Source organism: Phocoena sinus, chromosome 2, assembly GCF_008692025.1.
Source record: "Phocoena sinus isolate mPhoSin1 chromosome 2, mPhoSin1.pri, whole genome shotgun sequence".
Lineage (NCBI taxonomy): Eukaryota > Metazoa > Chordata > Mammalia > Artiodactyla > Phocoenidae > Phocoena > Phocoena sinus.
The window spans coordinates 169,851,000-169,874,616 of record NC_045764.1 but is presented as its reverse complement, the minus strand read 5'-3'; the positions used below and the strand labels follow the sequence as shown (position 1 = coordinate 169,874,616).

At 49.3% G+C, this 23,617-nt stretch overlaps 1 protein-coding gene across 1 annotated transcript in view; it reads right to left on the bottom strand.

The window, feature by feature from the left end:
• Nucleotides 1-16,037: 16,037 nt before the first annotated feature.
• Nucleotides 16,038-23,617, bottom strand: part of BDKRB2 (bradykinin receptor B2) — a 32,178-nt gene continuing 24,598 nt past the window's right edge. The window contains exon 2 of the mRNA XM_032617435.1: nt 16,038-19,356. Within this exon, the coding sequence (XP_032473326.1) occupies nt 18,267-19,349 (1,083 nt within the window). The 5' untranslated portion in view covers nt 19,350-19,356 and the 3' untranslated portion in view covers nt 16,038-18,266. The remainder of the gene's footprint in view (nt 19,357-23,617) is intronic.

The window sequence follows — 23,617 nt, the reverse complement described above, 5'->3', positions numbered from 1 at the left end:
CCTGAACTTCTGTCTCTCAGGGAAGTCAATGATGAATGTGTAACTTGCACAAAATGTTTGTTGATGTTTATATCATGATGGGGGCTGTAGCGCTTTCCCTGACTACAAGGAAACCTAACACAAAGCTGCTGCTTCAGAAGTTGGTATTTTTCAAAGATCAGCCCTAAGACGTTGATCTCACCCACATTACCACAGAAGATGCTATGACTTTTCACTCAGAGCAAACAACTGTCCTTAAAGTTAATTCAGCTCATTTTTAGTGTCAGGTTATCTTGTACGCACACAAAACTGGAAGTGATGGCTGATTTATGTGACGACTCCATAAGAAATCCACGGACAGTGAAATGGTGCCAGTTTGATACCAGTATCCTCAGAGTCTTCAAATAGAAAAATCAGTCAATTCCAATCATGACCCAATTTTTTTATCCAGTTCATGGAATCAAAGCAAAACTTCTGAAAGTTCACTCTGGCAAAGTGAAGCAATGGACATTTTGTGAATGCAAAATTGTTCACATTGGAGAGCAAGTTGTATTTTTCTGACGATCACACACATTTTGGTGGGGCCCAGTGTCACGCTAACAACAATATCCTTGCTAAGATAAGAGACCGATGAAGCAGAAATGTACTTTGAACAGTTCATGGTGCACACACAGTTTGTAATTGCATATAAACGAGTTTCAGTATTTTACCAGTTGATATGGAGGTTATATTTGACAAGATTTACAAAATCCTAAAACATAAGATTTGTAGTTCAGAATTACTGAGCTACGAACTTTTGTGATGAAGTTGATGAGGAATTTTTTTTTGGCCGTGCCGTGAGGCTCGTGAAATCTTTGTGAAGTTCCCCAACCAGGGATCAAACCCATGCCCTCGGCAGTTAAACCACAGAGTCCTACCCACTGGACCGCCAGGGAATTCCCTTGATGAGGAATTAAAACAACTCTAGCATGCATTTTCTTTCTCTGCTGCCCATCATAAATCAATTTTAGAAGACTCTAAGTGCCGTAAAATGTTACTCAACTATTTATTACGGCAGAGTTGAGAATTTTTGTAGAATTTTGTTCCAAATGGATGAGGAATCTTCGAACAAGTATTCAATGAGTGGAGCACTAAAGCAGCAGCCTTTAGAGCTTTTAGCAGATTGTAGTTACTGAAAACAAAATTTTATGCAGAAAATAATTGAAATTTATAGCTAAAAAGGCAAGGGAGAAAATGATCAAACTAAGCAATGAGTGGTCAAATGGTGCACAAGGTTTAATTGTTGAATTTTATAATGAGCTTTGGAATGTCTCAGTTTGTGGGAAGCATCTTTTCAATTGGAGAAGTTCATATTTTGTACAAAATTGAGATGAAATTGGGACAGCCCCTGATCTGCAACATCTAAATCTGACAAAGCAGTCAAAACTTATAAATAGCTACAACTTATCTGAAGAGTTTAATGTGGTGAAAATATTTGTTGAAGGAACTCGAACTAAGGCAAAAAGACAGCACCCGTGAAAATATCTGGGCTGAAATATTTACATAATTCCATATGCAAAGAATTAGACTTGAGAATAGCCTCTGCTTGGCAGAATTTGCTCAGAGTTTATCAGATACCTCAACACCTGCAGAGACAACATTTTCTTCATTAAATATTTTCTGGTCCAAGAGAAGAGTCAATTGAAGGTGCTAATTTAAATTTATTAACCATAAAATTTGAAGGAAAAAAAGTTCAGGCAATTATATGGAACCATTAAAAATAATAAGACCATATTGAGAGAAAAATACATTCTCTGGAAAATGCCAAAGACATATGAGAGTCGGGTACAAGCCCAAGAAGCTAACTGTAGCACTTGCATATGTACCCAAACTAATTATTTTGCTTATGTTATTTTTCAATGTTCAGTTAATTAGCATAAAGAAAATCTTTCATTTTGCCTTAATATATGTAGATGGATGAATGTATTTAGACTTTTCTGGAAAAAATATTTTTGACTAGAGCTACTTCATAACTCCATTAATGTAATATAACCAATTAGTTGGGGTGTGTGTGTGTGTGTATACATATACATACATGTATATATAATTAAATATACATTTTTTTTAAATAGCTTTTAATTAGAACTACTTTATAACTCCATCAATATAACATAATCAGTTTTAAGTGTCTTGTAGTAATTTGCTTTGGCAGCCACAGGAAAGCAATACACTCGGATACCTGGTGGCCCCTCCATGCCACCTCCCCCTGGCAGCCCCCTTGTACTACACACACATGTAGGAACTGCTTCCTAAGACTGCCGTTGGGCCTCATGCCATTCCTTCCTGTGTGCTTCTCTGCACGTGCTAAGGAAGCTCTATGTGCCATGGAAAACCCAACGGGGCATCTTCGTCTCAGCCCCAATCTCCCACCGACGCTGGGGCTGCAGAGTAAGCCCCTGATGCCAGATCCGACCCTTCACTGTCAGCCACACCTGTGATCTGTGGGCTGTGCTGGGCTTTAGGTAACCTGATCCTGACAACATGCCTGGGAGGAGGGATGGCTGTCTTGTGCCCATTGTACAGATGGGCAAACAGAGGTGAAGAGAAGTGAAGTGACTTGCCTACATTCATACGGCGTTAGGAGCCGGTCTGTTTATACATGGCTCTTCTTCCAGGCCCAGCTCAGGGTCAGACCTCTTTTACCTAGCGTGCTATGACCATAAAGAGAATGGGCCTGGTGTTAGGGAGCCTGGGCTTGGGTCCTGGGGTCACCAAACTGTGATTCTGGGCAAGTCAGATAACTTCTCTGAGCCTCAGTTTGTTCGTCTGTAGAATGGGAATAACGGCAGTTATTACAAAGAGTCATGGTGAAGCTTGAAGGAGATTATACCTGTAGAATCCCCTTGTAGGCTGCAAAGCATCAAATGTGAAGCTCAAATGATGATGACCACCACGACAATAATAATGGTGATGACTACGGTAGTAATAATGTGACGATAAAGTGTCCTGGTCCCTCCGAGTGTAAGCAACCTCTCCTTCATGTGGGCTACTCTGGTGTCGGAACACGAGGTTGGAAAGTACCAAGAGACCCCTTTTCTGCTCTCCCTGAGCTGCGGAACAGTTCAGGGATTACCTGGCACCTAGCACACTAGGAAACTAAGGAACTAAAATTCCGGAAAGCCGAGTTCCAGGAGGACCTGGCTTCTTGGCAGTGGGATTCTCGTTCGTCTCCAGCCTTGGAGCTTTCACCACCAGGAGGTTTAAGGAGAAGCTGGAAGGAGGGAAGCGGTTCGTTGTGGACGCTGAGACAGACCCCGGATGTGGTCTGCTTTGCTTCCCTCCCTTTCCTCCTCCAGGTCACCTTGAACGTGTGAGACAGGGGTCGAGTCCCCTCTGAAATGTGGGTGTCTGGGCAGGAAAGGGTGTCTTTGGGAGGCAGTGGAGGGGGTCTGGCTCCTGTGTGCTCCTGAGGGACCACAGGTCAGCAAGAGGCAGGGGCTGCCCGGGCACCGCCAGACCAAAGCATGGGCTGTACCCCAGAGCCGTGCAGTCGGCAGGGTGATGGTCCCCAAAGATGTCCACATCCTAGTCCCTGGAACCTGCAAATATATTCCCTTACATGGTAAAGGGGACTTTGCAGATGGGGTTGAGGTAAGAATCTTGAGATGGGGAGATGATGCTGGATTATGGAGGTGGGCTTGACGTCATCACGAGTGAAAGTGATTTCATTTATAAGTAAAAGAGGGAGGTAGGGGGCGGTCAAAGGCCGGAAGAGAGTAGAAGATGCTATGCCATTGGCTTGGAAGATGGAGAAGGTGCCATGAGCTAAGGAACACAGGCAGCCTCTAGAAGCCAGAAAAAGCAAGGAACGGTTTCTCCCTTCGAGCCTCCAGAAGGAGCACAACCCTAGCCAACACCTTGGCTTTAGCCCAGTGAGGCTGATTTTGAACTTCTGACCTCCAGGACTATCAGATAACACATTTGTGTTGTTTGAAGCCACTAGATTTGTGCTAATTTGTTACAACAGCAACTGGACAGTAATACACGGGTCAAGGCTTCACCCTGCCCAGGAAACCAGGAACTGTCACCTATGCCACCAGCAGGAACCTCTTACTTCAGCTCGAATCTGATTGGTTCAGCAGACACTGCCCGCCGTCCTATGGGACCCGGCTGGGTCTGTGGCCACGGCATGTGTTTGCTCAAGCTGAGCCTATTTTCAGGAGGTCGTCTTTACCAGCTGCTGCCTGTGTTTACGTAAAGTTGGCCAGAGAGGAGAAACCTTCCTTTGTTGGTTCCGAGTCTTAGCTCTGATATTTGCCTGGCACATAGTACGTGGTCAAAACCCAGCAGCTATTGATATGATTAGTCATATTTGATCTTATCTGAAAAAGTCAAGAGTGACATTGGGCAAGTCTACTAGAGATGATCGATTCTGTAATTTCTATGTGATACTTTCTGAGTTCTGCACATTAGAACATTGGTGCGTGCTACTTCTTCAACAAATTAGCCTTCTTCAAATTAATTCCAGTTTCAACAGTGAGGTGATGATAAAGGCATTTGAAATACAGACATAGATATTAAAGGATGTCAACCCAATCACATCATAAGATACTGTTTTCAATCCACAAATAACCCAACCAGTTATTGGCATTATGAAATTTTGTAAGCAATCCCAGGGAGACCAATTTGATTTTTATAAATTGGAATTTGTAGACTGTAACTGGTCAGAGTCCACACGGAGCTCTGATGACTGTATTCAGCTTCTACATGTTTCACGTGACCTTGAGGTAAAGAGCTGCTGGAAGTACCCTCCTGTTCCAAACATCCTCCCTCCTCCTCTTCTGGAAAAGCATCTAAAACCCAAAGTAGGCATGGAATACAGTTTCTTAAATGGATGCAGAGTTATGTTTTTTTTTTTTTAAAAAAACATACAACAGAAAGCTGAAAACTCTGCCAATATTAGTTGTAAAAGGAAAAATTTTTCCCCTGAGCTATGGATCTTCTCTTATATTTTACTCTTATAAGAGAGGAAAAAAAAAGATGGTCATTTACTTACCCAGACAAAGTGAAAGAGGTCATAACTTCAGCTGGGCTTTCTGATGGTGAGAGCGGCCTTTGGAGGTATCTTCTGTTCTGGGAAGCCCTGTGGAAGTGTGGTGGCCTTAAATTACATAACTCCTACTCCAGTGATGTCATCTGGACTGCTGAAAAAGTGAGTTTTTCAGACAGAGGAAACAAGCTGGAATTTTGAAAGGAAAACAACTTTGCACTTTGGGGCTGAAAAGTGATTACTCAACTACCATCTCCATCTTTAATTTCGTAACATCTGGGAAGGTCCCGCGATCCTGCCCAAGAATGATACGGTGGCCAACATGCCCTTAAAACACATTTTGGCGTCGCTGAGTCCCCACAAGTCTGAGTGATGATTTTACCCATTCGCACTGGGGACCCGAATGCTTGGGGTTCTGCAGCAGCTTTTGTGGGAGCTGACTTGAATGTCCACTTTTGAATTTTGGTCACGAAGGGTACATCACCAAGAATCCACCACTGTGGACCCCATTAAACAAATAGCCACAAAAAGCTTGACTCATGCAATAGGCAGAGCTGAGTAAGGTCAGATGCACTTTTCTGTCATCTTCCCTGGCAGTTCTGAAGTCTGTTTCTGATGTGAGTCTGCAGATATCAAGTTGGACCACTCAGGGCCTCGTGTTCAGACAGTCTGACATTTCTGGCTTTTTTTGAGAGTCAGACCTCAAGAACCTTTGACCGGATGCCGCCTACCTTCTATCTTAGCCCCTAAAAATGAAGATGTTCTAATCTCCCTCCCTAAGTGCAGAAGAATGCTTCCACACCAGGGCTTGATTCCAGCTTCTGGAAAGTGACTCCCAAATCTCAGGCCTCAGTCCTCCCTACACCCTAGTCCTGCCTCTTGGACGCTCTGCTTGTATTTCTTGATGTCACCTTGAGCCTGGCGTGTCTGGAGCAGAAAATGTCCCCTTTGTCCTCAGAATCTGGCCTCCTCACCGTGTTTCCCTTTTCTATTACTAACACCTCACTGGAGATAAACTGCACTTTTGAATTTCCTAGCAGTTTTCTCCCATTGCTGGACATCTTAAAATTGTGGAAGCAGGTTGAAAAAAAAAAAGGACACTCCAAGGATCAGATGTGTATTTTAAGGAGGAAGCTGGAATTTATCTTTGGGGAAGGGCCCTTCGTATCAGGAGAGATCGGGGACTTTTTCAGTCATGTAGATGTTAGGTGAGTGCCTGCCATCATTTTGGGGTAGATTTTAACTAGAGAAATGTCTCCAAATCCCAGTCGTCAGTCCTTCCTAATTAGTAATGTAGATCAGAGTCTCACCAGCCAGACCTGCCTTTGCAGAAGATGGTTGGCTTTTCTCCCTTTGATGTGAGTTTACACAGGATTGTTTCTGAGAAGTATCTGCTCTCAGGAGATGTCTGCCGGCTCCAACACAGGTTTACCCACAGGATATCATGACTCCAGCCCTGCCGGGAGGTGGGGTGCACAGGCCTGACCTTGGCTTTGCCTCACGTGGAGGACAGACTGTGAGAAGTGGCCTGTGCGTGGCAGGGCCACGTGGCCAGGACTGTCAGTATGTCACATGCCACTAGTAAGGGCTGAGTAAGTGGCACTGTGACAGCCCTGCCAAGGCCTTGGGGAGCCCCACCCTGTGGAGGAATGGAAAGTTCTCTGAAGAAAATGGATGCTTCCACTGTTGCTTTCCGGGATGGGAAAAGGGAAGTGGGCCTTGGTGCAGGGAGGAGAGGGTCTCCTTCTGCCTCTGGGGCTGTGGGGTGTGGGAGCCTGAATTCTGGGGTCTGAGGGCAGGGTGAGGGAACCCCACGTGTAGGAAGGGACCACAGATCCCTGGAACGTGGAGAAGATGGGAGGAGGCTGAGAGTGACATGGCAAAGGCCTGGTGTGAGCTGTTCTGGGTGGAAGTCCCCTGGGCACTGGGACCCTTGTGGGGAGGTGGGCATAGGTATTCATAAAAGCAATAGATAGAAGTCACAAATATTAGTTGACATGGCTGAAAGGAAGACATTTTCATAGATACCCAAGAAAAGTATAGTAACCCATCCCTAAGAGGTAGTAAAAGTAATGTTCATCCACGTGTACTAAATAATTAGGCCCCATTTTGTGAACCATAGAAATCACAATTCTCCGATCATTATACCAGAAGAAGAATGCCTCCGAGTTCCTGTAAAATCTGTATTCTGATCGAGGATCGTACAGTGGACTGTGAAATGCTTTGTTCACTAAGTATGTGAACTTAATATACGTTAGTTAATAAAACTGATTTTTTTTTATTTTTTACTTTTTTGCGGTACAAGGACCTCTCACTGCTGTGGCCTCTCCCGTTGCGGAGCACAGGCTCCGGACGCGCAGGCTCAGCGGCCATGGCTCACGGGCCCAGCCACTCCGCGGCATGTGGGATCTTCCCGGACCAGGGCACGAACCCGTGTCCCCTGCATCGGCAGGCGGACTCTCAACCACTGCGCCACCAGGGAAGCCCCCTAAAACTGTTTTTTAATGTGTTAAAAATTATTTTAACAGATTTAAAATGATTATTTTAACTAATTTAAAATGATTACAGCAGAGACGGTTATAAGGCACAAAGAGGTGGCTGGTGGAAGACCCAGAAACAGAGGACAGCCTGGCCAGCTGGGCGGGACAGACCGACCCTCCCTGAAATTGCCCTCAGTGTTAACGCAGCGGGACCCCAGGCAGGTACGGTTGGGCTCAGACTATGCTCGATGCAGATTCAAGGAAAGGATGCGCCGGAGTTGTAGGAACTTGGGGACGAAGAAGTTATGTCCCCACTCTGGCATTCAGGATCACTTTCCGTCTCTCCAGCCGCTCAGCACTGGAGTCACTTGGTCTCTTCTCCCTTCTAGTCACATCCAGCAGCTTCTTCAAGGTCAAAGACTCTGGTATATTTCATCCAGCGCAACTCTACGCATGATATCTATATGCCTAGCCTCTTGCGCGGGGGTGTAGGCGAGGGTCCTACTCAGCCCTTAAAGTAGCTGGCATCTCTCTTACAAGCTCCACTGCAGTTAAGGAAAGAAAACTACCGCGGGGCGACTTCCCACCAGGATGAGAGACAGCATTTTCGTTTCCGTCTAGCTAGTGCTCTTCCCCTCTGCCCAAGCCTTCCTTCCCATCTTGGTTTTAGACACTCATGCAGCAAATAAGTCTGCAACAAAGGACCCCAAACCAATCTCCTTGCTTTCTGATTTTTTCCCCTTCAGTTTATCCTTGGACTAGATGAATATTCCGGAAAGACTTGGATTTTGTCACTTCAACCCCCCTGGAATTCACAGACTCCTTGGCAGTCCTGCTGTATCACCCAGAGCCACCTCTACCTGGTTCTTCCATTCTGGCTGAGAGGGAAGTCCCATGGGCCTAATGCATCTGGACTCACCGACCTGTGAGCGTTCGCTAGAAATCACCATCCCAATCCTCTCTTTCTGCTTCATGTGCATGCATCATTCAAATCCCATCGTAAGCTCTGCTGCTTTGTAAGCGCAGGTCTGAACGTTTTTATTCCTGTTCTGCAAACACGTGGGGAGCAGCTCCATGGGGCCAGGGGCGAGCTGGGGACGGGGTGCAGAGAAGACGTCTCAGCATCCGTGCTGGGCCACTCACGCTCGGGTGGATCTAGCAGGTGAGCGAGCAGACACCTGCAGCCCTGTGTGGCAAAGGCCACGGCAGAAGAGCACCGCACAGCTGCAGCATGAAGGGGGCAGGGCGGGGCAGGGCTGGAGTAACGGGTCATGATGCCAGGGAGATAAAAATAAACTCCTCCGTGTAGGTTTAACAAAGCGCAAAGACCCAGAAATCAACAGGGAGACAGCTGCCAACTTGAGTGTGTCCTGGGCATTCAGGCAGTGCAGGCGCTGCCCTGGCCTGAGTTCATGGACGTTTATAAGCCAAGGGTTCTTGGGGCCTGTCACTCTGCAGAGAAAACTCCGCTGGGACAGGGGTTCCACGGACCACGAAAGTTTAAGAACGTCCACAGAAAACTCTCCATCCCCACGTTGGCCTTGCTCTGGGAGATCAGGTTTTCTCAGCTGGGTACTGGGCTCACTAGAAACCTCCTCTTAGGGAAGCATGTGGGATACTCCCGGACCGGGGCATGAACCCGTGTCCCCTGCATCGGCAGGTGGACTCTCAACCACTGCGCCACCAGGGACGCCCTCTCAGACTCTTTTGAACAATCAGGAGCCAGACTTTTCTGTTGTTGTTTTTGTTTTTGTTTTTTGAGAAACTTTCGGAAACTCTGCAGAAGGAAATAATGGCATCAAAAGAGCTTAAACATTGGAAGGGGAGCCCTGCAGCTCTAGAAGAAAATGAGGTCAGGACTGAGTGGAAGAGAAAATCTGTAGGTCAGGTCAGCAGGCTGGAAACTCAAGCAGGAGCTGAAGCTCCAGTCTTGGGGCAGAATTTATTCTTTTTCAAGAAACCACAGTTTGGGCTCCTAAGGCCTTCCCACTGCTTAGAGGAGGCCCACCCACATGATCGAGGATGATCTCTTTTACTTAAGGTCCATCGATTGGAGATGTTTACCACATCCACAGAATTCCTTTACAGCAGCACCTAGATTTGTGTTTGACTAAATAACTGGTGCTGGAGTCCAGGCACATTGACACATAAGACTAAGCATCACAGATGATATTTGGAGTCATGATCCTGGCTGGGATTAGTTAGGTGGGCCATGTAGAGAGATGAGAAGAGGGCTTAGGATTGAAGCCTGAGGAATTCCAACATTTCAACTTCACGTGGAGATGGAGACACTGGGCAAGCAGAGTAGGAAGGAGTAGGCAGTGAAGACCAGGTTCTGTGCCCATCAAGTCCGGGATCCCATGGGCTAGACAAAGCCCTGCATTAGACAAAGCAGAGTGGACTGGCCTCTTGCCTGCAGGTCTTCCCATGGCCTTTAATATGCATGTATGCAGCCCCACAAGAAAGATGTAGTAGTTGCATTTCTCAGACTCTTTTTTTTTTTTTTGCGGTACGCAGGCCTCTCACTGTTGTGGCCTCTCCCGTTGCGGAGCACAGGCTCTGGACGCGCAGGCTCAGCGGCCATGGCTCACGGGCCCAGCCGCTCCGCGGCATGTGGGATACTCCCGGACCGGGGCATGAACCCGTGTCCCCTGCATCGGCAGGTGGACTCTCAACCACTGCGCCACCAGGGACGCCCTCTCAGACTCTTTTGAACAATCAGGAGCCAGACTTTTCTGTTGTTGTTTTTGTTTTTGTTTTTTGAGAAACTTTCGGAAACTCTGCAGAAGGAAATAATGGCATCAAAAGAGCTTAAACATTGGAAGGGGAGCCCTGCAGCTCTAGAAGAAAATGAGGTCAGGACTGAGTGGAAGAGAAAGAATTTGGGCAACTAATGGAGTGGGGAGGGGTTGCCAAATGAGAGGTTCTCTTCTTCCTGCTGGAGACCGAGGGGGAGGGTTCAGACTAGCCCAGAAGGCCATTCAGCTGTCCAGCTGTCAGCGGTCTCACTGCTTCATCTTCCTCAAGGGGACTGGTACTTTGTGAAAGAATCTGATTCCAAAGCAAGACCCTGGTCCTTGAGGTCTGATGCGGAAGTCAGTGTGGGCAGGTCTGGCCGAGGAACCACATCACGGGGGTTTAATCCCAGCTCCATCACGGTTGAGCTGGGTGACCTTGGGCCATTTTTTATGCCATCTCCTGGGGCCTCAGTCTCTTCATTATTTTTTTTTCTGGATATTTAAAACCACTTTTAAAAATTGAAGTATAGTTAAATTACAGTGTTGTGTTGGTTTCAGGTGTATGGCAAAGTGATTCAGTTATACACATAAATATGTCTATTCTTTTTCAGATTCTGTTCCCTTATAGGTTATTACAAAATATTGAATATAGTCCCTTGTGCTATACAGTAGGTCCTTGTTTTTTATCTATTTTATATACAGTAGCGTGTATATGTAATCCCAAACTCCTAATTTATCTCTCGCCCAGCCCCCCAAGGAGACCCAGTCTCTTAATCTGTGAAGTGGGCCTCTTCTCCGAGTTTGGGGATCAGGTGAGATGGCGATGGAGCAGGCCCTTGGTCAGCAGCCAGCAGGAGGTTTCATCACTTGGCCATTGCACAAGGCGGTGGTGGTGTGAGCACAGCAGGGTTACGTAAGCTGTCCTCTGCCTTGGCCAGGACTGGGGAGGGGAATAGGCAGGCGTACTTGACTGCCCTGAGTAGGCCATGCGGTGACTCAGCATGGAGGGGGGCGTCCAGAGGAGCCTCAGAGCTCCATCTTGGGCCATTTTTCAGGATTGTTTATAAACAATGTCCCACCAAGGTGGGCTTGGTGGTGAAGCTGTCAGGAAGCTGGGAGCTGGGCCCTGTGGCCTCTTCTTAACCTGGTCTGAGACTCCTGGAATTGGCCTGCCTTAGGGGGAAGGAGAGAAACAGGGCAGTCCCAGCCCTGGGTCCGTAGAGACGGTGTGTCGGGGCCTGTGGTGCACACACTTTGGGGGCCTGGGCAGCCCCCAACACGCTATGTTACCTTGAGAGAAGCCTCAGTATCTTCCCTGTGAAGAAATCTCTAAAATTCTGTAAGATGGTGTATCCCATTCTTTCTTAGGACACCTTCTATCACCAACTAGCATCTCTAAACCCCAGGAAACCTGAAGAAAGTGTCTGGTTCCCTCCTCCATTGTTGGGGGAAGGAGTGTGTGTTGGGACTGTGACGGGCACCTCGTGGGTGAGCACTCACTCAGAATTGTTAAAACATCTGTATTCATCTCCTAGAGCGGCTGGATCAAAGTACCACAGACAGGGTGGCTTAAAGGAACAGAAATTTATTCTCTCACGGTGCAGGAGGCCAGAAGTTCAAAAGCAAGGTGTCTGCAGGGCTGGTTCCTCCTGGAGGCTCTGAGGGGGAGTCTGATCTCTGCCTGGCTTTGGGCAGCAATCCTGGGCATCCTTCAGCTTGTAGAAGCATCACTACAGTCTCTGCCTCCATCTCCTTATGGCCTTGTCTCTGTGTCTTTGTGCATCCTCTTCTCTTCTTATCAGGATCCCAGTCACTGGATTTAGGGCCCATCTTTATCCAGTATGACCTCACCTTAATTACTTCTGCAAAGATCCTATTCCCAAATGGGGTCATATTCTGAAGTTCCAAGTGGATGTGAATTTGGGGAGGGAGGGGACACTATTCAACCCATGAGAACACCTTTATCTCACTTAATCTTCACAACGCCTGGATCCTCATTTTATATGCAACACCCCTGCCACCCAGAAACTCAGAGATGTTAACTGATCTCGTCCAAATTCCCACAGCCAGGGAGCGGTAGGGCTGTGAACCAGGGACCTGGCTCCAAGTCCAGGGCAGTCCCTGCCACGTTGGTGCCACCCTTTACAGTTTACAAAGCCCCCTTTCCAGAGTCATTAGCTCTGTGTGACTCAGGTATACTTATTGTATTATCTGCCCATTTCATAGATGAGGAAACCGAGGCCAAAGGCCGGTGTGGGGGAAATGAGTCAAGTGGTTTGTAAAGATCAGACGGTGAGTAGGTGGCATGGCAGGGACTCAAGGCCTGGACTCCATGGTTCTTCCCCTCCAATTCAATATTATATCTCCGTGTGGGTCAGGTGAAAGACGCCAGACACAAAAGACACATACTGTGTGACTCCATCTCTATGAAATGGTCAGAATAGGCAGACCTAGAGACAGAGAGAAAATTAGTGGCTACCAGAGGCTATAAAGAGGAAATGACTGCTAATGGGTGTGGAGGGATGAAGGTGTTCTGGAATTAGGGGGCAGTGATGGTTGCACAACCCTGTGAATACACTAAAAGCCACTGGAATGGGCAAGGCACAGAACTCCTATCTCAATAAAGCCGCTCTAATAAAGATCTCACTGTAAGGTGTCAGCCCCCCGCCACTGGAGATGGTTCTTCAGGAAGCAAGAACTCACAAGCCCCAGAAGATGCAAAGTCTGCCTATCGGGGCAGAAACAGCCCAAGCCGAGGCCGGATGCTCTTCATGCAATAAGGCACCTTGGGAGCTGCTTCTGTGACAATTTGCATCCCCCTGTTAAGGCACAAACACACAGAAAGCAGGTGGGCTTCTGACCACACTCCTGAAGAACTGCATGGCCTTAGCAGGTTATTTCCCTCTCTGGGCCTAAGTTCCCACATCCCGAACTGGCAATGATACAGGCACCTCCCTACATGAGTGGTCGTGAGGGTCAATTCCAAAAAGAGCTCAACAATGGATAAACAACAAGGTCCTATTGTATAGCACGGGGAACTATAGTCAATATCCTATAATTAACCATAAAGGAAAAGAAAATAAATAAATTAGAGCTCAGCAGAGTGAGAGATATTTTCATGGAGCCCCTTTGACCTCAGCCAAAAAAACCCCACGAACAAACCATTAAACTTTCAGCCACGGCTATTGCCAAATTGTGTCCTCCTTGCTCAACCCTGACCCCAGCATTCTCAGGGGCTTTTGTCAGAGGTCAGTGCTGTGTGGGGCTGTGCAGCGGGCCCGGGGATTGAGTAACTAGGAGGTATGGAATGTGCTGTGCGGGTCACAGCTGGAGACTGCACCTTTGAATCATCAGTGGCTGCATCACCGGTGGGAGCCTGCATCACCAGCACTAGTTCCCGTTGGGGCACCTGGTGGGCGGTTGGCACTCCTGCACTGGGCCCTCACCCGCCCTGGCCAGGACAGACTCAGGAGCTGGGCCCAGCGCTTTGTTCTGAGGCCACCATAGGCCCCTCTGGGCTTCTCCCCATCTCACCAGCTCGCTGGGGCCAAGGAGGGTCAGGAGTTGAGGGCCGCTCGTGCTGCCTGGCTGGGGTGGGAGGGAGATAGGAGGGAGCTGAGAGGGAGGCCTTCCCAGCCTGTTTACACCTGCTGAGAGCCCCGCTCAGACTCCTCCAGATTACAGACTTCCCTGAGTCATGCCCCATCCGTGAGCAAAGTCCCTCGGATGAGTTAGCTCCCTTGCACACTTGTGGGCAACTTTCTTCAAGCTCAAGGCCTTGGTGGGGTGCAGGCTGGATGGGAAGTGTGGGCACTGGACAGAGAACTGAATATCTACCAGGCACCTGGGTCCAATGTGGCTGGAGGGTAGAGAATGAGCCAGGAACTGGAGAGAGGGAAAGAGACAAGGCAGGGGCCAGCTCGTGAAGGGTCTTGCGAGCCACCTTATGGAAGTGGAGCTTTATCCCAAGAGTGGTGGGACACTACTGAAAGGCTTCCTGTTAGAGAGGGCCATCATCACCCTCACCATCATCTTCATTACAGCCATCACTTTCACCACCACCATCATAACCATCACAGCCGTCATCATCACCATCACCATCACCATCACCATCATCATCACCATCATCATCACCATCACCAACATCACCATCATCACCATCATCATCATCATCACCATCACCATCACCATCACCATCACCATCACCATCACCATCATCATCACCATCACCAACATCATCACCATCACCATCACCATCATCATCACCATCACCATCATCATCACCATCACCATCACCATCACCATCACCATCATCATCACCATCATCATCATCATCACCATCACCATCATCATCACCATCATCATCATCACCATCATCATCATCATCACCATCACCAACATCATCACCATCACCATCATCACCATCACCATCATCATCACCATCACCATCACCATCACCATCACCATCACCATCATCATCACCATCACCAACATCATCACCATCACCATCACCATCACCATCATCATCACCATCATCATCATCATCACCATCACCATCATCATCACCATCACCAACATCATCACCATCACCAACATCATCATCATCACCATCATCACCATCATCACCATCAACACCATCATCATCACCATCATCATCACCATCATCATCACCATCATCATCACCATCATGGCAGCTCATGCATGTTGACTGCCAACTCTGTACCAAGCTAAACACTTTCATACACTAATTCTGCTAACAGTTCTATGATGTGGATGCCATTACTCTCATTTCACAGATGAGGAAATGTAGACTCAGAAAGGATAACTGAGATGCCCAAGACCACACAGCAAATGAGTCTGAGCCAGAAGCAGAACTGGAATCCAGGTCTGCCTGATCCCAAAGCCTTTGCTCTTAAACACTACATGTTCTTTACATGTATAGCTTCCCTATCATTGTCTTTGCCTTCTTAAAAGACGTCATTGGCTGCAGAGTGGAGAATATGAATTGGGAGATGGTGGTAGTTAATATCAGAGATGGGGAGACCAATAAGAGATGATGGTTAGACATAGAAAGAAGCAGATAGATCCAGGAAACACTTAGGTGGAATGTAAAAGAGGTGCTGATTCACTAGGTGTAAGGAATAACAGAGAGGGTTCTCTTTACCATGAGCCCCAGGTTTCTAGCATGGATTGATGAATGCGGAGACAGAGCAGTGTCATTTCTGTAGACACAGAAAGCAATTTTTTTTAAATGAATGAGTGAATGAATGCATGAATAATGAAGGAACCTCAAAATGGAGTGGGTGATGAGTTCCCCATCACTGGTAGTATGCAAGCAGTAGTTAGACAACTGTTTGATCTAGACCTTGTCAAATGGAAGGCACCTAATAGATATATATCACACGCATGGATGATTGAATTACAGTCATCCTTATGATTCTAGGGCCTCATGGGGCCTCATGCACACCTGATGGGTACTTGGTAATGAGTCACCAATGTAGGAATATGGGATGGGAGAAAATATTCAAACGCTGTTGAAATTTCTTAGATTGTACTTGAGTATATTTTAGAGTGTACCTTTTAATACATGTAAATAAGTGTACGTATTGGGTACGTATAATCAAAATTTTTTTACTTATATGGATATGCAATTACAATAGCTTGGACACCACTGATTTATAGGACAGAAGCCCTAAATTAGGTTGAGTGGAAATAAATGGAACGCCCAGGCCAAAGACTTCTAACCGCCACGGCAGTGTCTGTGACAAGACTCAGGTTTTCGGGAGTTGTAACAAATGAAAGAACTACGCAAAAATGCCTCATCCCTTTATTACGCTGGAAAAAACACGTTTATGCCGTTCATCCATTTCTCCTTGTTTGTGAAATGCTCCCTCTTTACAATGTAGTAGCTCCTTGGACCTTTCACAGGACAGATGTTCTTTATCATGGTACCAACACAGCCCATGGGGCAGCTCCCTTCCCACAGACCGACTGCTCCTTAGCCCACGGGTCGACCCTAAATGACCATTAGGGGCCCAGGGCTGTGATGCGGCTCTGCTCATAGGAGACCTTCAGACCATACACACCCACTGATGAATGAGTGGTACACATTCCAAAGTCCAGCCTCCTTGTGTGTTACCCCACTCACAATATGCACATGGTTTAACTTCATTCTAATACTAAATGGTTCCTACTTCGTTCTAATGCGAAATGGTTCCTATTTCTTATGTCTTCTGTTTTCTTTCTCCAGCTAGAAGTGTGTATGTTTATTTGGGCAGAGGGGTATGCGTAGCAGAAAACAAAGGCTGGGATGGGGAAGAAATCTTCTGTGACTCTTTTTCTTTTAAAATCCAGAGCTGGATTGGGCGGTATTTATGGGCTCTTTGCCATCTAAATCCTCCTGGTCCCACAGGTTCTATGCTCTCCAGAGACAGCCCGCTAACAAATCACTCATTTACTGATCGAGTGAGTGTTTCCAGGGCGCTGCCTGCATTACGCGTCCCGAACTCCATCGCTACTGAGTGTGCCTCCCTGCCTAGACTCTGAGGGCTTGATGTTGGCGCCTGGGAGGTGCGTTCTCCGTTATCTCCACGTGGGCCGGCCACAGAAGGCAGATTATAAAACGTGTAGAAAAAGAAGAAACGAATTCCGCCTGGAGGACCTCGGGCTTGGGGCTAGGGCTATGTCTTAAGCCTCTGGCCAAGGATGCTGGTCCAGTTTCATCCTGCCTGACACCTGGTACCGGCTTTCCGCCCCATCACTGCCCACCCCGCCCTTCGGCACAACGACCCGCCCCTGCCCCGCCCACAGGAGGCAGAGTCGCGGACCCCTCTGCAGTTGCTTCTTTGGGCAAATGATCTACGGGTTGGGGAGGGCGTTCTCCCACCTCCACTGAAGACGCTTGTGTGTGCGTGTGTGTGTGTGTGTGTGTGTGTGTGTGTGTGTGCACGTTGATGGGAAGGACAGGTGGTGGAAGGGAGCTAACATATTGAGCACCTAGTATGTGTCAGACACTGATGGGTGCTTTACACCCCACCATTAGCTACCGATTCTCCTCTACGGACCTTTTGCTGAACCTGTGTCTTTCTCCTTATAATAAATTTATTCCTGTTCTGTGGGCGTAATAATGCCTCACATTTACATAGCACCTTTCATTTGTCAAAGTACTTTTATGCCTGTTAGCTCCTTTAATCCCCCAACAGCCTCGTGTTACAGAGGAGGAAACCGAGACAGGGACAGAGCCACGTGCAACCAGTTATAGGCTGAGCTGGGGCGGGCTCTCCTCACCCCTCTGCTCTGCCCCGCCCACAGTGCCTTGCTTGACCTTGGCTGCTGACTTATCCCCACATGAGTCTGCAAGTTCCTTCAAGACCGAGACTGTACTTTCTTTTTCTTCTCTTACCCACAGTGCTCAAGGCTGCGTATACAGCAAGTGCTGGATAAGTGCTTATTGGGTTCTTCTTTGGCACAGACCACTTGTCTTTCCATGAGGGGAATGAAAGAATCCTGGTCTCCAGATTCACACCATGGATCTCTCAGAGTTTAACCTTCATCAACCTGAGAAATCATCCTCCAAAGTCCTAGCTGAGTGGATTAAAGAAACCCAAGGCAGAACTCCAGCTGAGCCCTGCGTGGGCACTCAGCTGCCGCACCAAAGCTGGGTGGCATTTCTGGAGATCTGAGCTGTCGTGCTGGGGCAAGGTGCGACACCACATGGGAGGGAAGCTCGGTCGCTCCTGTACCTACCCCCAGGCTCCCTCCACTCCTGGGAAGCAGCAGACTGGTCTAGGCAGCAAAGAACAATAATACTCTTGTGTTTCTGGAGCCCTTGGCTGTGTACCAGATCCCTCCAACCGCACAGCCTTGTTATCTGCAACTGGAGCCGGGAAGGCATTTACTGGAGACACCGGCTCACTGTCCAAGGTCACACTTGGGATTCCTCCCATTCCTCCTGGGTCACATCCTGAGAATCACTGTCCAGTAATCGTCACCCGCGTTAGTAGCCCTGGTGACATCCGCTCACTGGCTGCTTCCCACCCACTACGACAGTTTGTGAATCTGGCGTTCCACTGAGATGGAGGTCCGCAGCGTGCCCATGGAGTTCTCCGTCTGGCTGGGCTCTGCCCCGCGGCACCCTTGCCGGCACAGCCGGCCGTACACCTCCCGCGACTTCTTGCGGAAGCTCTTGCCCACGATCACGTACACCAGCGGGTTGAGGCAGCTGTTGCTATAGGCCACGTAGGACGCGATCTGCGTGAAGACGTCGACCACGTGCTCGTCCCAGCAGCTGGAGAGGATGTCGAGGCGCTGCAGCGTGTCCAGGAAGGTGCTGATCTGGAAGGGCAGCCAGCAGGCCATGAACAGCAGCAGGACGGCCAGGACCAGCACGGTGGCTTTCCTCTCCGTCTGGATCTCCTTGAACTTCCGCATCTCGTTGTTGCGCAGCACGCGTATGATGTGCACGGTGCAGAAGGTGATGACGCTCAGGGGCAGCAGGAAGCCCACGGAGTTCAGGAGGCTGTTGGTGAAGACCTCCCAGCTGCGGGACGGGTAGATGATGACGCAGGCGGTGACGTTGTGGCCCTCGGCCCTGTACTCCCGCATGGTCCGGAAGACCAGCATGGGCAAGCTCAGGAGGAGCGAGCAGCCCCAGATCACCAGGCTGTAGAGTCTGGCGCAGCGCACCCCGCGCATCCGGCCCACGGACATGGTCTTCACCAGGGCCAGGTAGCGGTCAATGCTCACCAGCATGAGGAAGCAGATGCTGCTGTAGAGATTCATGTAGAGCACGGTGTTTACCACGCGGCAGAGGACTTCCCCGAAGAGCCAGTCGAAGTTGTTGGCGATGGTGATGGCCCAGAAGGGCAGCCCGCAGGCCAAGAGCAGGTCGGCCGCGGCCAGATTGCCCAGGTAGACCTCCGCCACCGTGCAGCTGTTCCTGTGCAGGCAGAAGACACTGAGGACGAAGGCGTTCTCGAGAGCTGCCAGTATGAAGAGGACCCAGAGGAAGGGGGACTGGATGGTGTTCAGCCAGCTCCACCAGTCGTTGTGGACGCAGCTGCTGCTCTGGGGAGGGGTCCCGTTGAGGGCAGGTTCAAGGGCTTGCAAGGTGACATTGAACATTTTGGCGCTGCAAGAAAGTGGAAAAGAGGCAGTTACACCTCAAGGTCACAAGAGGAAGGAGAAACAACTGGTGCAGAAGAAGAGGGGGATGCTTCCAGAAGGCAAAGTCAGGGGTGAAACCCAGGCCCTTTCTGTGTGGTGTTCAGAGGCAGTTCACGCACACCTGTGTCCCCAGGGTCCTGGAAAGGCGCCTCTGCTCCTTGGACTTAAACTGAGAGCTCTTGTTCTTTGCCTCCAGGCTCCACTGGGATGTGTACTTGACCAGCATCCGTCACCCAGACTAACAAGCATGAGTGTTAGACCCTGGACCTCCTCGAAGCTTCCATGATGGGAGGATACACAGCATATTCCTTCCTTATCACAGGCCCCCACCCCCACAAGGGCGCTGGTCTCTTTCAGCCTCTTGTGGCCTGGCCATGGGTGAGCAATTTATTAGAAGAGAAAAGTGATATCATGTCAGACAGGGAGATTCCAACCCGGCTCGGAGACCACAGTCCATCTGCCCACTCCCTGTCTCCTCCTGGCAGGGGGCAGCATCACGCTTCCGTACCTTCCATCAGTGTAGCATTGATGATGAGCGGAGGTTGCTTGATGAAAAGGGAGGGAAAGGGGCTTTGGAGCCAGACAGTCCTCTGGGTTCAGTCCTGGCTCATTCATTAGCTGTGTGACCTTGGGTAAGTTAATGAACCTCTCTGAACCTTAACGTTCTACCTTGTAAAATGGGAATAACAAAATCTTCTCAGGGTTGTGGTGGGGACCTGAGACAAGGTGCAGAAAGCCCCAAGCACTGCACTTGATTCAATAAACATGAATAATTACCTGTTTTTTGTGAACTTATTAAAATAACCAATGTCAAACTCCAGCACCACTGTTGGCAGATTCTTGCTCTTATATTGGTGATTCCATCATTAACCCACTGGCTCCTCTTTCACTCTGAGACTCAGACCAGCAGTGAGACTCAGCCCAGGGGGCAGTTCACTTTCTGGGAGCTCCTCTCCGACTTCAGCAAAGAGGCATGGGGTTTTGATAGACTTTGGCTCCAACCCTAGCTTGTTGTCTTGGGCAAATTGCTTGACCTTTCTGAGCTTCCACCTTATTGTTGTAGAGTCTTGCTCTCTCCCTGGCTTGCCTTGCATGGCTCTTGCAAGGTTTAAATCAAAGAGTAGGTATGAAGACACATTGAAAAACTAAAAGCACAATGCAAAGGGCAGGACTAATTGGGCACTTTCCTAGTGCTCCGTGGGGTGGATGAAGGAAGGTGGAGGTGGAGGGGCTCTTCCTGGGCAACTGATTGTTGGGTAGGCTCGTGGGGGAGGAGCTGAGCAATAGATCATGGGAAAGAATCTGCTGATTGTCTCTGGGATTTCCCAGAAAACGTCCTGGAGCAGCCGGCTGGCTTTGAGGGGCCAGACTGGAGACGTGTGATGAACTCATTCATTGATGCAATTTATCTTTAAATGCTTCTTGAGCATCTCCTCTGTGCTGAGCTCCACCTTGGCTCTAGGGACCCAGAGGGGAACACCACACGTCTCCTGCCCTGCCCGAGCTCCCAACACCTGCCACCCAGTGTGCGCGATGAGTGCCGAGGGGTGGGAGGAGGGGCAAGGGACACAGATGTGGGGGGAGGAGGTTGGAGGTAACTCTGGAGCTGGGTCTCAGAGGATGAAGAGCATGTCAGCAGGGGCCAAGAAGGAAGGAGGGCAGATCAGGCAGAAGGAGCAGCTTGAGTAGAGGCACGGAAGTGGGGAAGCCGCTGGTGTGTTCTGGCAGGTGGACTAGATGTTGGATGGGGAGGTGGGAAGTGGCAAGTGATGGGGTTGAATAAGGGGATAAGGACAGTCTTCACTGGGTGCTGAGAAAGTGAGGCTTTGTCCCTATTGGAAATACGCTCTAGAAAGGCCCTCCTAGTGGAGGGTGGTTTTAATATGTCCACAAATTCTTCGATACTCCTCCTTTCAAAGGGTGGAGTCTAATTCCTCTTCCAGTGAATGTGGCCAGACTTAGTGACCTGCTTCCCACCCATGGTGGCAGTGACAGTGTGTGACATCCAAGACTAAGGCATAAGAGGCTTTGCAGCTCCCTCCTTGGCCTCTTGGGTTGCTTACTCAGGGGGAGGCTAGCCGCCATGTTGTGAGGACACTCAAGCAGCCACATGGAGAGGCTCCGTGGAGAGGAACCGACTTGCCACCTTGGTCATGGATCCTCTGGCCCCAGTGAAGCCTTCGGTTAGATTCTGTTCCCTCGGCCTGTGAGTCTTCCAGCTGAGGCCCCAGACATCACAGAACAGAGACAAGCCATCCCCACTGGACCCTAAATTTCTGACCCATGGAAACTGGCAGGCTTCTCTGCAGAGCCTCTGAAAGTAAGACCTCCCCTACGTGGTCCCCTTGGTCCAGGCTTTGGCCCGATTTCTGCAGATACAAAAAACTTGTTTCCTTAGTGCCTCAGACCTGGGGCGCTGCTGTCTCTCATGGTCCAGCTCTCTAGACACTCAAGTGTCACACCACACGCTGCTTGTTAATTTCCCCCACAAGGTAGATCCTAGCCAACGGGATGGCACCTGGCCCATACCTGCTCTGAGAAGCCACAAGATCATTAGAAGGTGGCCTGGGGAGTGCTTGACTGGGAGTTATAGGGCTCGTGTTCCATGACCCCAGCTGAGATGGCCATCTGGTCATGTCCATGGTAGGTCACACCCGACACAGGACCTAGAGGCCCAGCTGGGCCCAGCTCCCCCTTTGTCTTCCTAACACTGCTCCCCCTCAGGACTGACTCTCCCTTTCCTCTGCTTCCACTCGGGATCAATTCCCCCCCCACCCACATTCTCTCTTTAGAGTGTTCAGACCTTCCCCAGAGGTCAGCCTTGTGTTGGAGATGTCCCGTCTCCATTGGAGACATGCCACATCTCTGTCTGATTTCTTGTGTTGACTTCAGAATTTCAATCTTTCTTTTCACGTTCACCTGGGGTCATTCACACGTGACCACCTGTGTAATGTGTGCTTCTCCTCCTGCACACCCCTCCCTCAAACAGAACAATCCACGCCCTCCGCCCCCGACAGGCCTTTGGGGATTGGAACACCAGCCTCCCCAGCCCTTGAGAACTTTTGTCTTTGGGTTTAACATTGCCTGGTGCTTCATGTGTTGTCCCGGAGAGGAAGGGCGTGCTCTCCTAGGTGTTCTCCGGCTTGTCCCCTCCCCTCTGCCCCATAAATAGTAAATCGAGGAATCCCTTTGACTCAGCTGAAAGACGCAGTGGTGGGCGCGGCGTCCTCATGAACAGATTGGATCATTGATCTCTTCCAGGCAGAGAACACACTAGGACTCAGAGGGGGACGTGAGTAAACGGCCTGCCCAGGCTGACTGGAGGAGAAAAGACAGTTAGGTGGTGGGACCGGGGACCATAAAACACACACGTTCTCCACTAGGGGAGAGAAATGGAGGCCTTCACTTAACAAATATTTATTAAGCATCCATCACACACTGGGTGCCAGGACGTAATGTGAGAACTGGCACAGTGTCTGTCCTCCGTGGGCTTATGGTCTCATGGAGAAGCCAGACATGACCCAGTCACTAAGTTATTGAAAACTGACATAAATCCTATGAAATAAAATGCAAGGTCCCGGGACAGCATGGAAGGTGGGGTTCTAATCCAGCCACGGGCAGGGGCTGAGTGGGTATTTGTTATGAGACCCGAGGGTGAGCAGGAGTAAACTGGGTGAAAGGATGGCGGTGGAGGATGTCTGGACAGAAGGAGCAGCAGGTGCAAAGGCCCTGGGGCAGGAAGACGCTGGGTGCGGATGTGTGTTAGGCCCTGGTGGCTGGACTGTGGGGGAGCCAGGGGCAGTTGCTGCCCGTTTTTCTAGGCACGGGATGATGGAGACTGTAGAGGATCGATTCCAGAGGTGTTTAGGGAGGAACACTGACATGTCTGGAGCAAAATTGGACATGGAGAGGTTGGAAATGAGGATAAGGAAGGGATCAAGGATGCTGCCACCCCCATCCTGGTGCTGCTGTCGCCTATGAAGGGGTGAATGGGAAGGGCTAGCTTGGAGAGACAGGATCATGTGGTTAGACTTGAACCTGTAAGGTCTGAAGTGCTTAGAGACTTGCACGTGGGTCTGGAGCTCAGGGGAGGGGGCTGGGCTGGAGGACAGGCTCGCCCTGATGCAACGGAGATGAATTAGACACAGGATCTCCAGGGCCTTCGAGCCTCATAGACAAATACAGAGGAGTGTTTCCAATCCACAGCTCTGGTCAGTGCTGCAACG